General features: G+C 40.8%; 9 protein-coding genes, 1 long non-coding RNA gene and 1 pseudogene across 11 annotated transcripts; 7 read left to right on the top strand and 4 right to left on the bottom strand.

The window, feature by feature from the left end:
* Positions 1–457: 457 nt before the first annotated feature.
* On the bottom strand, positions 458–1,307 carry LOC6616760 (turripeptide Gsg9.2). Of its 2 annotated transcripts, none has more exons than XM_032722461.1 (3): positions 1,147–1,307; positions 956–1,090; positions 458–833 (listed from the first exon to the last, which is right to left on the bottom strand). In XM_032722461.1, the coding sequence occupies exons 1-3, from the start codon at positions 1,241–1,243 to the stop codon at positions 763–765; spliced, it is 303 nt and encodes a 100-aa protein (XP_032578352.1). In that variant the 5' UTR covers positions 1,244–1,307; the 3' UTR covers positions 458–762. The 2 variants fall into 2 exon arrangements, with proteins under 2 accessions (XP_032578352.1, XP_032578354.1); XM_032722463.1 differs by having other exon boundaries at positions 956–1,087; positions 1,147–1,300.
* LOC116801636 lies at positions 1,229–1,770 on the top strand. The gene is made up of 4 exons (XR_004362138.1): positions 1,229–1,317; positions 1,390–1,509; positions 1,566–1,642; positions 1,697–1,770. It is a non-coding gene; the product is annotated as an uncharacterized LOC116801636 (long non-coding RNA).
* On the bottom strand, positions 1,418–1,822 carry LOC116801634. Its single transcript, XM_032722464.1, has 2 exons — positions 1,549–1,822; positions 1,418–1,478 (listed from the first exon to the last, which is right to left on the bottom strand). The coding sequence occupies exons 1-2, from the start codon at positions 1,736–1,738 to the stop codon at positions 1,420–1,422; spliced, it is 249 nt and encodes an 82-aa protein (XP_032578355.1). The 5' UTR covers positions 1,739–1,822; the 3' UTR covers positions 1,418–1,419.
* A 660-nt stretch (positions 1,823–2,482) lies between these two features.
* On the bottom strand, positions 2,483–3,125 carry LOC6616759 (salivary glue protein Sgs-5). The gene is made up of 3 exons (XM_002041060.2): positions 2,858–3,125; positions 2,614–2,799; positions 2,483–2,556 (listed from the first exon to the last, which is right to left on the bottom strand). The coding sequence occupies exons 1-3, from the start codon at positions 3,087–3,089 to the stop codon at positions 2,519–2,521; spliced, it is 456 nt and encodes a 151-aa protein (XP_002041096.1). The 5' UTR covers positions 3,090–3,125; the 3' UTR covers positions 2,483–2,518.
* Positions 3,126–3,794: 669 nt separating this feature from the next.
* Positions 3,795–4,573, bottom strand: LOC116801635. Its single transcript, XM_032722465.1, has one exon. It carries the CDS (start codon positions 4,555–4,557, stop codon positions 4,081–4,083), a length of 477 nt encoding a protein of 158 aa, XP_032578356.1. The 5' UTR covers positions 4,558–4,573; the 3' UTR covers positions 3,795–4,080.
* A 418-nt stretch (positions 4,574–4,991) lies between these two features.
* On the top strand, positions 4,992–5,483 carry LOC116801642. Its single transcript, XM_032722480.1, is given in 2 exon segments — positions 4,992–5,190; positions 5,251–5,483. Coding segments are annotated over 2 exon segments (213 nt in total). The 5' UTR covers positions 4,992–5,090; the 3' UTR covers positions 5,364–5,483.
* Positions 5,484–5,600: 117 nt separating this feature from the next.
* On the top strand, positions 5,601–7,499 carry LOC6616758 (lysosomal aspartic protease). Its single transcript, XM_002041059.2, has one exon. It carries the CDS (start codon positions 5,917–5,919, stop codon positions 7,312–7,314), a length of 1,398 nt encoding a protein of 465 aa, XP_002041095.1. The 5' UTR covers positions 5,601–5,916; the 3' UTR covers positions 7,315–7,499.
* An 83-nt stretch (positions 7,500–7,582) lies between these two features.
* Positions 7,583–8,823, top strand: LOC6616757 (cathepsin D). Its single transcript, XM_002041058.2, has one exon. It carries the CDS (start codon positions 7,705–7,707, stop codon positions 8,809–8,811), a length of 1,107 nt encoding a protein of 368 aa, XP_002041094.1. The 5' UTR covers positions 7,583–7,704; the 3' UTR covers positions 8,812–8,823.
* A 332-nt stretch (positions 8,824–9,155) lies between these two features.
* LOC6616756 (lysosomal aspartic protease) lies at positions 9,156–10,776 on the top strand. Its single transcript, XM_002041057.2, has one exon. It carries the CDS (start codon positions 9,217–9,219, stop codon positions 10,402–10,404), a length of 1,188 nt encoding a protein of 395 aa, XP_002041093.1. The 5' UTR covers positions 9,156–9,216; the 3' UTR covers positions 10,405–10,776.
* Positions 10,777–11,021: 245 nt separating this feature from the next.
* Positions 11,022–11,843, top strand: LOC116801505 (annotated as a pseudogene).
* Positions 11,844–11,919: 76 nt separating this feature from the next.
* Positions 11,920–12,551, top strand: LOC116801504. The gene is made up of 3 exons (XM_032721558.1): positions 11,920–12,124; positions 12,183–12,335; positions 12,394–12,551. The coding sequence occupies exons 1-3, from the start codon at positions 11,950–11,952 to the stop codon at positions 12,402–12,404; spliced, it is 339 nt and encodes a 112-aa protein (XP_032577449.1). The 5' UTR covers positions 11,920–11,949; the 3' UTR covers positions 12,405–12,551.
* Positions 12,552–12,676: the final 125 nt, after the last annotated feature.

Genomic DNA, 12,676 nt, shown 5'->3' with positions numbered 1-12,676 from the left:
TGATTTTTAATAAACAAATTTAATACTTTTTTAATTTCATATGTAGTTTCCTTAATAAAATGAATAAACAATACATTTCGAGGTCACGTAAGCAAATATCAAACGCCAAAATATATGCAACAAAACACACGCATAGGTTGTTATACATAATTTACGATACGCAATTTGCTGGCATTGCAACGCGGAAAATAATTAGGCAAGGGAATTAGCAACAATTTCGCAGATCAATAAATACCAACCTGTTATTGAATAGCGAAGCGAGAAAACTTTTCAGCCTTCAGCGCTCAGGACTCAGCACTCGTATGTAAATGGTTTATATCCTTTGTGCTGCTCCTGCCTGCCCAAACAATTTTTGACTTGTGGCCAACAGCTTTGACTTTCCACTTTTCCCAACTTCTTCGGTTGAATATCACTGCCACAAACAAAACACCCTTGGCCTAGGCGTTAACACTTAAAATACGATTTATAATAATTTATTAGTGCGATTTAAATAGTAACGATGGCGTACAAAAAGGATGGATTTTCCGGGAAAATAACGGAGGAAAACTGGCGATTTTCGTTCGCGGAGGTGACGTGACGCGTGCCTAGAGAGTTGAGAGTTACACATAAATACAGCACTGCTGGCTGCTGGTATATATCCTGCCCGTTCGCATCCACGCGCAATTCCCTGCGCCCTGCATCGCGTATACGACGCGTGCGCCGTTGACAGCTGGCGCCCTCTGGCTGCAGACAACAGCACCCAGCAGCTTTCATATTTCGCCGCTAGATGTCCATCCCTAGAAGTTCGTCGTTACTGATAAATTCACATGCCCTATCCGCTATTATGCGATAATCTGAGAGAGAGATAAAGAAAAGGAATTAAAATTAATAAAATATGCTTACATACTTTGCTTCATTAATCTTAAGTTCTGAAAAACAGTCGATAAGTATTGTAGTTTCAGTTTTTCGGACTTACCCTTCTGGTACTTGCAGTTATACATTCGCATCACACAACTGCTGGCAAAGGATCTAAGGCAGCCATCTAGGACGTCCAGGGCACACACAACCCGATATCCCATGGGACACACATCATGACACTTCTTGGGAGCTACTGGGACAAATGGTCTACAAAAATACATGAGCATATGCGGGATTTATAGCACTTACCACTCAAGGAAAAAAGCTGGCCGCCAACTATTGTTAAGATCCCCAGAAGCACACAAATGAGAAGTATTTTGTTGCCCAACGTGCAGACAATTTTCATTTTTACTATCCAACCGTTCGCGCTTTTTGCCAAGTTCGCATTGAAATTTAATTCCACAAAAGTTTTCAGAGACTGTAAGAAATTTTACTTTTTATATTTCGCCCTGTCAATTGTGTCAATATTTATACATTCTTAAAAATATTCAGCTGCTTCTCCTGCGCCTGGTAATTTTCCCCCTACCGTCTGCATTCCTCCGAGTCGCGTGTGCACCGACCTGTTGTATCTTTTCTCCACTCTGGTGAAATAATTTTTATATTTGTACATAAGTATGTAAATTCATGTCAGTTTTCCATTTTTACTCTTACCCTCCCGTTTTTGGCAGGCATGCAAATGCATTTCGCAAGGATTCCTGAAGGTGCAGCGAATTTCCCTGCCATTCCTCACAGTTTTCCCGCAAAGGTAATTAATTCCGATACTCGAGCAATCATTGTTACAGTTCTGTGATTTCGCTAGACCAAGAAGAGCCAAAAAAACGATCAGGATGATCAACTTCATGTTGGGGCGAGGGCTGGTTAAGTGTCTCCAGCTGCTGATTGAAATTAGTTTTATATCTGACCAGAAGTAGGCCAGCCAATGAACTCGATTCGCAATCCATATGTCGCTTGAACAAAGGTTTCGATCGCACAGGCAGGTGTATACTTTTTGCACGTGTTTCCGATAATAATGCTAAGAAACATTGCAATTCTTGAAAAATTTATTTTAATAACAAATAAACTACGGTGCACTTTTAGGCTTTTTTAAAAAATAGTCTTTTTTTCGGGCAAGCTCAATTTACCATAAGCATTTTTTAAAGCATTTTGGGATAATGAGTAACAAACAAAAACTGGGGCATTGAGTCATTGAAAACGGATTCGAAATTATAAAGTACAAGCTCTAGAAGAATCTCAGATACGAGCAAATCTCAGATCTGGAACTCCACAAAAACAAGCGAATGGGAGTAAAATGTTATTAAACTCATAAATAATGAGTAATTATCATCACGTGCCAGATTTTATAGTCTACATTATTATCTACAGATATAAACATCCAGCTGTGTAATCAAGGTTTTGTTCTCTCAGCTGCTCAAAGACGTTCTTATTTATTTATTTAAAATTTTTGCATGGATAAGCAATATTTGTGAGCGTAATAGTAAAGTATTATAAGTAAAGTAGTATTACCAGACCAATAAGTTATTGTGAGTTCAAGGGGTAAGATGAAAGACCACTTGTATAAATACAAAATCATATGATTTAACTCGCATATATTGGTAAATATTTTATTATTTATTTAAATATTTTATGTGCACGATCCGATCCGTGGTTCGTTGACATAGGCTGCAAGTATCAAAAATTGCATAATAATTGTATAGAATGGTATACAAATGAACTCACCCTGTTCATTACGGCATGCATACATGTCTAGTAGACAGCGACTTCCGAATGACATGTTTCGACCCCCGGTATTCCCATTACTGTCCGTATAGGGAAACCATGCGCAGACCGGCGGACCTCCCCGGGAACACCACCTTGGACAGTAGTTCTCCTTCGTACACTCCTCCTTTGTAGTGGCTACCATGGCTAGAGGCATAATAAATGTAGAACCACTTAATTTAGAATTAAATTCCGACCAACTTACGTGGCAAGCAGCGATTGGCTCTCATGCAGTTTTCATTGGCAAAGATGCAACCGTTCTGGAAGACCCGACAAACGCGATTCACCACTGACCAGACCAGATCCTTGTAGTAAGGAGTGCATCTTGCTCGAAGCATACACGAATTCGAACAATCCGTTGTCTGGGCTTCATTGAGATGGATAATACCACCCAAGAAAAATAAAATTATTGAGAGGTTGACGATCATGTTGGCCATGATGAGCACAGGCGACTGAAACGGTTTCCGTGAGGTTTTTATTTATAAATATTTGTGAACAATAACTTTAGTGCTTTGCTCTCAACCGCTCTCAGACGTATAATCAATGTATAATCAGGTGCGAATAAAATTTAGTTGCTGTTAAAATAAACATAAATTAAATTAAAGCAAATGAAAGCATTATAAAGCATTACTTACCTCGGGACACTTGTAGTCAGTCGAAAAAATTTTTGGTATTTCGCAGTTCTGACGACCGAAACTTGGGCGTCCCATAATGAATAGTGGGCACAACAGGCCAAAAAGCGCAAAAATCCAAATGTGCATCTGGGTTTCAAGAACTACTACGAGTGGTATCGACCTAGGGCTTCATACTATTTTCTTCTACCGCTTCTAATTGCTTTTAATTAAAAAACCATGCGTCAATATGAAAAGGTCATGTGTGAAAGATATCCTCATCAGCATTCTAAGAATCGCCTCTTAAAAAGTCATTCCTGCCTCTCGCTTATTACTTTCGATGGGAAAGTGAAACGTAAGTACGCGTTTTGATTGACTTGGTCTCGTGAAGGTGTATTAATTCGGCTAAAAAAAGGCAGCAAGCAAATCTCTGAACTCCACATGTAATAAATCTTTGGCTCTGTCAGCTTGGCGACACCGCGTGCGTATCGCGTTGGCCAACTTCGCCGCCCACCCGTCGGCCAACTTCCATTTGGCCAGGTCCGGTCGAAAAGACATGACAGTCGACAGGTCGCAGCCAAGTGAATGGGTGCTCTGAGTATTGGGAGCACGGAACGCTGCCACTATTTTAGCTTTATTGTGGCAACGAGAAAGTTGGTTTGAAAATCGCTCAGAAAAGTACTCAAGATCTTGCATCTATTTACGTTCAAAAATGTAACACAAAGTATTTGTAGGTTATTTGTATCAAAAAGGGCTTCGGAAAAGTTCATTGCTAATAAACTTTCTAACATATCTTTGTTAAATTTATATATTTTATTTAGGGGATAAGCTTTAAAACCGAAACTCGTATGCCATTCTTCCTTCCCGTCCTGATGTCCGCCTTGTAGGTGCGAAATGTTTTCCGATTGAAAAGGCGATATACACATCTGCCTGGTTTAGCACGACATGGGTCATTGTTGTTATTAAAAGCCTTTAAAACACGAACATTTCTACTATTTTTAAGGCCGTTTCTAAAGGCCACTTTGACAGGTCGTCCCGTTCGACGGTCTTTTACAAGGAATACGACATTATGGCGTATTCTCTCTGCAGTTCTCTTGGGCAGCACGTAGTATTTGTCTTTTGGGTACAAATACGGATAACACTTCTTACACGAAAATCTGCCGGACTCTGGCTGGGCCCTACCATAGTATTCTGGAATTGGTTTCGACACCTCATTATCTGCATGGTCACTAATGGACTGACCGAGTGTCACATTCATGACCGCCAAGAGCATCCACACCCACACAGCAGGCATGACCGACTTTCGATTGGAGCCGCAACGATCTCTTTGGGGAGTTCAAGTGGTGGTCAAAGCGAATCGATTTGTGCTGGAAACTGATCGCTGTAAATTGAAATTCAAACATATAATTGTTAGCCGGGCGGCACGTTTTCCATTCGGGCATTACTGCCATTTAAAGTGATCCCAGAGTGAGTGAAGGTTAAGGCGGTTCAACCAGTTTACGAATATGATCGGTGGGTGTAAAATATTTTTCGGATTACATAGGTAATGGCTGCGGAACATATAAAAAAGAGTTGAACTGTATTATCTGAACACTATTAAACGTTAATGAAATTGAACAGCTGAATTCAGAACCAGTTCTATATAACTCAATATACATATGTATATCTATATGCCTATATAAGCTCTTCAGGTTGTCACGATCGTTCAGAATGTATCTCACATTTCTCCAAAAATGAACTCGCTAATTGTTATTTTTGGATTGCTTTTTGTCTCAACTCAGATAGCAGCAAAAACCGGAATGTCCTGAAATATGTCCTGCAATTTACATGCCGGTCTGTGAAGAAGTTGTGATAAATGAAAAATTGGTTACATGTTTATTTGGCAATAGCTGCGAAGCAGGTCGTAGCGCCTGTCGTCATGAAATAAGTGAGTAGCCGATGTATATTCATACTCCTAACGCATTTATTTGAATTGTTTTCCTTGCAGATTGGCGCCATCTAAACGAAAAAGAAGGAAAATGTGAAACTTCTCCCGACCACTTATGCCGTCAATACCTCTAATCTAAAAATATAATTTCGAGAGTAAACAAATTCTTTTAATAGACTAAGTTATGACGTTAATTTACTTATCAAATTGACGTCTTTCACTGAATAAAATAAAGCCAAAACATATTTTATTCAGTGAAAGACGTCAATTTGATGTGTGTCTCTACCATGAAATTATTGTCTTTATATTGTCTTATTTTTTTTTGGCAAATGACATTGACCTGTATTTACAAAATTATTAATTCAATTTAATATATTTTACAAGTGTCATTTACTTTTTTTTTGTTTTGGAAAGCGAGTTTTTAAAGTACTATACTAATACTGCGGAACTTGTGCTTTTTTGTTGAGTAAGGTCTTTTCTTATTTATCAACGAGACAATTATATTTTGTGTTCTAATTTTAGGCTTAACTAACATGTTATCCGTATTGCATATGTTGCTATTTGCTTTTATTCCTACGCGTTCTGAGGAAATCCAAACATTCCCACAGCTGGTTTCCCCAGTGACCTTGGTTAGCAAATTTCACAGAATACGGGGCTCTATAAAACCCATAACACCCGAATTATTAGAGTTAGTACCTACTAAACTTTCTCGAACAAACTCAAAGCATGCGATGCAGGATTTTGGTGCTGTGTGCATTCATTTGCCTCTTTGTAATTTTGACCGAGGCCAGGCAGAGGAAAGTCAATCATTCCGCTGATAGAAGATCATTGGCGGTCAGAAGGGGACACAGGAACCAGCGGAGTAGTGCTCGTCATGGAGCAGGATTGGCTGCCAGATCAAGGAATCAAAGGAAACGCAGATTAAATGCGGCCAAGAGAAGCAGGAGGAGGCGTAACTTGGCTAGAAAGGCAAATCGGAAAATTAAGGCCAAAACTGAGTCAGTCGTTAGAAGTGGTTCAAGTTACGCTACTTTACCATTGGACTTCCAACAGAACTTCGTGCGAACCACCGACAACCTGCGATCGGAGAAGTCCTTTTTGGCCAATCGATATGGCTTTAGTTTTTCCAAGACTTCTGGAACGGCCACTTTGAAAAACACGGCGAACATGGAGTATACCTGCAAAATGAACATTGGTACACCCAAGCAGAAGTTCACAGTGCTTCCGGACACTGGAAGCTCGAATATTTGGGTGCCTGGACCGCATTGCAGGAGTAAGGCTTGCAAGAAACACAAACAATATCATCCGGCCAAGTCAAGTACCTATGTTAAGAATGGGAAATCCTTCGCCATCACCTACGGTTCAGGTAGTGTGGCAGGAGTTCTGGCCAAGGATACGGTGAGAATAGATGGGCTGGCTGTGACAAATCAAACTTTCGGCATGACCACCAAGGAACCGGGAACCACTCTTGTGACCTCCAATTTCGATGGTATACTAGGACTGGGATATCGATCCATAGCCGTGGACAATGTGAAGACCCTCGTGGAGAACATGTGCTCGGAGGATGTGATCACCAGTTGCAAGTTTGCCATTTGCATGAAGGGCGGCGGCAGTTCCGCGCGAGGTGGTGCCCTAATCTTCGGCAGCTCCAAAACAAGTGCATATAGCGGATCCCATAGCTACACATACACTCCGGTGACCAAAAAGGGTTACTGGCAGTTCACTCTGCAGGACATTTACGTGGGCGGCACCAAAGTGAGTGGCTCGGTGCAGGCCATTGTGGATTCCGGAACTTCTCTGATCACAGCACCGACGGCCATTTACAAAAAGATCAACAAGGTCATCGGATGCACCGCTACCTCCAGCGGTGAGTGTTGGATGAAGTGCTCCAAGAAAATACCCGACTTCGCCTTTGTCATCGCGGGCAAGAAGTTCGTCGTCAAGGGTAACAAGATGAAATTAAAGGTGAGGACCAACAGAGGCAAGACAGTCTGCATATCGGCGGTATCTGAAGTTCCCGACGAGCCAGTGATCCTGGGCGATGCCTTCATCCGGCATTTCTGCACCGAATTCGACTTGGCCAACAATCGCATCGGATTCGCTGCCACTACGTATGCCACTTAGACTTATCTGTATTAACTTATAATGCAGCGTATAAGTATTATATGTATTATAATATGTATTATATATATTATATTATATGTATTAACTTATAAACGATCATTTTAAATTTTAGTACACCTGTAACTTGAAGCTCACTGTTCCTATGTAACTTCTAAAATTGTTGCCAAATTAAATCATTTTGCTAAGTTCGTGTATATAATTTTTTCATATATTGAAAGCATTCGTTTTAAATAAAAATAGCTAGGATGCAGAACCATTTAAAAGCTGTGGGTCTATCCCTTAACCTAGTTAATTAGCTCGAGCAGCTGCAAAGTTACATGTGCGCAATTCTAGTTGTAACGCAAAAATTTAAGAGTAATATTTTCAGTTCTCCAAGTAAATTCACAGAAGATGCTTCGCGTTTTGTGTTTCTTGCTCGCGTTTCTGAGTTTAGTCTTTGCTACTAGAAAAATTCTGAAAGTACCGATTTACGTTAGGAGAAGCTTCAATGGAAGTGAAGTCTTCATGGCCAGAAGTGCAGCCAAAGGAGGCGAAACACTTCAGCTGCTGCTACAGACGCACAACAATATGGAATATTATGGGACAATAGCCGTGGGAAACCCTAAGCAAAACTTTACTGTGATCTTTGACACGGGATCTTCGAATACGTGGATACCCTCTGTGAACTGTCCGATGAGTAATTCGGCTTGTCAAAATCACCGCAAGTACAACTCTTCTCGATCAAGTAGTTATATTCCTGATGGAAGAAACTTCACCCTGCGATATGGATCGGGAAAAGTAGTTGGCTATCTATCAAAGGACACCATGCACATTGCTGGAGCTGAGTTACCCTATTTCACATTCGGGGAAAGTCTGTTCCTTCAACACTTTCCCTTTAGTTCCGTAAAATTTGATGGACTAGTGGGCTTGGGCCTGGGAGTCTTGTCCTGGTCCAATACGACTCCATTTGTGGAACTTCTGTGTGCACAGCGATTGGTTGAGAAATGCGTGTTTTCGGTTTACCTCCGTCGACATCCGCGGGAGATAGTCTTCGGAGGATTTGATGAATCTAAGTTTGAAGGAAAACTGCACTATGTGCCAGTCAGCCAATGGCATACCTGGAGTCTTCAGATAGCCAAAACTTCAGTGGCAACTCAACAAATTGGTGGGAAAAGTAATGCGATATTGGACACGGGAACATCACTGGTTCTGGTGCCCCAACAAACATATCATAACCTGCTGAATACTTTATCAGCTAAGCTAGAAAATGGTTATTTTGTGGTGACATGCAAAAGTGAATCTCTGCCAAATATTAATATTCTCATCGGAGGAATGGTATTTCCCCTAACATCCAGCGATTATTTAATGGAAGTGCTTTTGGATCGTAAACCAGTCTGTGTGTTGGCCATTGCTCCCATTAACAGGGGATTTTGGGTACTCGGCGATATCTTTTTGCGCCGATACTATACGGTTTTCGATGCCACAGGAAAGAGGATCGGGTTGGCTAAGGCCAAGTAATTGATAAGTACAGAAAGTATATACATATGTATTACCTATAGATGTTATATTTATTCTTAGACTGTATGACAAAAAATGACAGTTGCATTAAACATTTTTATTGCTTTTTATTAAAACGAAATCATTTGTCAATGTACCACTGTTCGCACAATTTAATTGTGTAATTGCCAATTGCTTTGTTTATTCAATTAAATGTACTCGCACTATTTATCTCTACTTTACGCAAACATGTGCGTTCAACCACCACATTAGCCAATTCCATTTGGAATGCCAGACGAATTGGGCCATTAAAGTGCTCCATTTGCAGGTGCTATAAAACAATCGCGGCCAGAATCTCCGTCAATTAGTTGAAAGGGGCTTTACAAACGGTTCGGATCGATTTAAATTCGCCTGGTCGGGCTAGTAATGCACTGCCTCATTTCGCTGTGGTTGTCCCTGTGGATCTTGTGCCTGTTTTGGGCGAAGTGCCAGGGCCAACTGATCCGGATTCCCATGCAATTTCAGGCCTCTTTCATGGCCAGTCGCCGTCAACACCGTGCCGGCAGATCATCCCTTTTGGCCAAGTACAATGTGGTTGGAGAACAAGAGCTAACGTCAAGGAATGGTGGGGCCACTGAAACGCTCGATAACCGATTGAACTTGGAGTACGCTGGACCCATTAGCATTGGATCGCCGGGTCAGCCTTTTAATATGCTCTTTGACACGGGATCAGCCAATCTCTGGGTGCCAAGCGCCGAGTGTTCGCCGAAGAGTGTGGCCTGTCACCATCATCATCGCTACAACGCCAGTGCCTCGAGTACCTTTGTTCCGGACGGTCGGAGATTTTCCATCGCCTACGGAACTGGAAGTCTGTCGGGAAGACTGGCCCAGGATACGGTTGCCATTGGCCAACTGGTGGTGCGGAATCAAACCTTTGGCATGGCCACACACGAGCCGGGTCCAACCTTTGTGGATACCAATTTCGCGGGGATTGTGGGACTGGGCTTCCGGCCAATAGCTGAGCAGGGAATTAAGCCATTGTTCGAGAGCATGTGTGACCAGAAGCTGGTGGATGATTGTGTGTTCTCGTTTTATCTGAAGCGCAATGGCAGTGATCGAAAGGGTGGAGAACTACTTTTCGGTGGGGTGGATAAGACCAAGTTTTCGGGATCCCTAACCTACGTGCCCCTCACTCATGCGGGGTATTGGCAGTTCCCTTTGGATGCCATTGAAGTGGCCGGTACTAGAATCAGTCAGCATCGACAGGCCATCGCGGATACGGGTACATCTCTACTGGCAGCTCCCCCCAGAGAATACCTAATTATTAATAGTCTCCTTGGCGGTTTGCCCACTTCAAATAACGAATATTTGCTCAACTGTTCTGAGATCGATAGTTTGCCCGAAATCGTGTTCATCATTGGAGGTCAGCGATTTGGCCTGCAGCCCAGAGATTATGTAATGAGTGCTACAAACGACGATGGATCGAGTATTTGTCTATCTGCTTTCACCTTGATGGATGCGGAGTTCTGGATTCTTGGAGACGTTTTCATCGGTCGATATTACACCGCCTTCGATGCGGGCCATCGGCGAATTGGATTTGCCCCAGCGGCCTGAGTTTTTCTAAGTGTCGTTTCTGGCTAGCAACAAATATCTGCTCCATTTAATGACAAAGCTTGGACATAAAACGTGGCCGTAGAGAAATCACGAGAGTTGGTTACAGTGAGGAAACACAGATAAACCAGTTAGTGGAAAAAAAAACAGCTGATCAACCCACGTTCACGTTTACTTTATTATTCGATTAGCTACGGGTATCCCTTACTGGAAGATATATATGTTATATCTTTACAAATTTTAAATATATTCTACTTTTAGATGTATTTCACAAATATTTAATAAGTTGCCTGCTTCCTTGACTTTGCCTTAGTTTTACATTTTGTATTATTTTATCAAATCACTAATTATACCGCAAGTTAAAATTTATTAAATAATATTTAAAAAAATATTTCGCTTAATTTTATAGTTTCTGTACATTTATTGATATTTATAACAATGTTATAATTAAAAGTATTGTATCGTAATGAGGCTGATAGCGTGAGAGCCCAGTAAACTCTGATGAGAATCGTTTATATATATGAGCTCTCTTATCTTTGTCTATTCATTTTAAATCCACGAATACGCGTGAATCGCGTAAACAAATAATATAAAAATCACCGACATCTGTTTTGTGACTATTCTGCATATACTCACACTGAAAAACCCACTCAGTCCCTAGAATCGCCCTAGCTGCTTATATAAAAGAGATTCACGCTGTTCAGCAGTTAGTTATAGAAATATATTCAAGATGAAATCGCTTTTCTCTCTGTGCCTGCTGCTCGGTCTGGCTATAAGCCAAGTTAGTGCTAGTTGCCCGGAGAGCTGTCCTGATACGGAGGATGTGGTGTAGGCCCTTGGAGGCGGATGCAATGTTTTCCGCAATAAATGTTACTTCGACAAAGCGAACTGTAATCCCGATTATGGTGCGAACATATTATTAGCCATATAAATTGATGTTTAATTACTAACCAAATGTTATAGAGTTGACCATCACCACAAAGGAGGAGTGCCAAAAGCATTGTGCCGATGCTTGTCCTGCAGTTTACCAGCCCACAAGTGGAGTTTATAAGGGTCAGGTGCGAAACTTTAGCAATGAGTGCCAAAAGTTTATTCACACCTGTCGGACTGGCGAAAGTAAGTTGTTCCCCATAAATAAGGTGCTCAAAGATTAATTCTTTGTATTTTCACAGCTTTTTTGTAGGACTATATGATTATGTGATTGAAAGATTGAACTAAGAATTCAAATAAAGAGATTTTCGAGTTCTTGTTCCATAAATAAATCAAATACGCTTATATGGATTTTTCATTTGAATTAGGAAAGGCTTTAGTTCTAAGTGAGCATTGTGTTCCTGTCTGATGAACATTGAATTGTTTAGATTTAATGATAAAGAAGCAACTGAAGGGGGATCACAAGCGTCTTTAAAAAGTGTTAATTACACATCTGGCAGTTTCTGCCGTTTGAATAAATTAAAATCGATAAAACTTAACGAAGCAAACAAAAACCTTTATAAGTTGAGGAAGCGAACGATCTGCTCAGTTCATCCCAAAACTTCGAGGCTATCAAACATGAAGTTTTTCCTCTATATTAGCCTTTTGCTGTGTGTGGCTTTAAGCCAAGTTAGTGCTAGTTGCCCGGAAAGCTGTGCTGATACGGAGGATGTGGTGTGGGCCCTTGGAGGCGGATGCAATGTTTTCCGCAATAAATGTTACTTCGACAAAGCGAACTGTAATCCCGATTATGGTGCGAACATATTATTAGCCATATAACTTGATGTTTAATTACTAACCAAATTTTATAGAGTTGACCATCACCACAAAGGAGGAGTGCCAAAAGCAATGCGCTGATGCCTGTGGTGCGGTTTATCAGCCCACAGGTGGAATTTATAAGGGTCAGCTGCGGAAATTTAGCAATGAGTGCGAGAAGATCATTCACACCTGTCGAACTGGCGAAAGTAAGTAATGCACTGAAAAAAAAATGTGTTCCAAGGCTAATTCTATGTGTTTTTACAGCTTTCGTATAGGGCTTAATACTTTTATTAATGAAAATCCTAAACAAAGAATTCAAATAAAGAGATTTTCTTGTTCTTGCTCCATAAAAAACCTTTTTTCTTTATGTATAATTTGGGTAAGAAAAATTCTGATGAAAATTAAATGTTTTTAAAGTACGATTGTAAAATGTTTTTATTTATTGATAAGAAAGCAAACAATGGGCCACCACAAGCGTTTTTATGAAGTGTTATTTATGTATAATATTAACAAACAAAAAATCCCCACACATCTGGCGGTTTCTGTT

This window comes from Drosophila sechellia, chromosome 3R, assembly GCF_004382195.2.
Source record: "Drosophila sechellia strain sech25 chromosome 3R, ASM438219v1, whole genome shotgun sequence".
Taxonomy (NCBI): Eukaryota; Metazoa; Arthropoda; class Insecta; order Diptera; family Drosophilidae; genus Drosophila; species Drosophila sechellia.
This window is presented reverse-complemented; position numbering and strand designations above follow the sequence as displayed.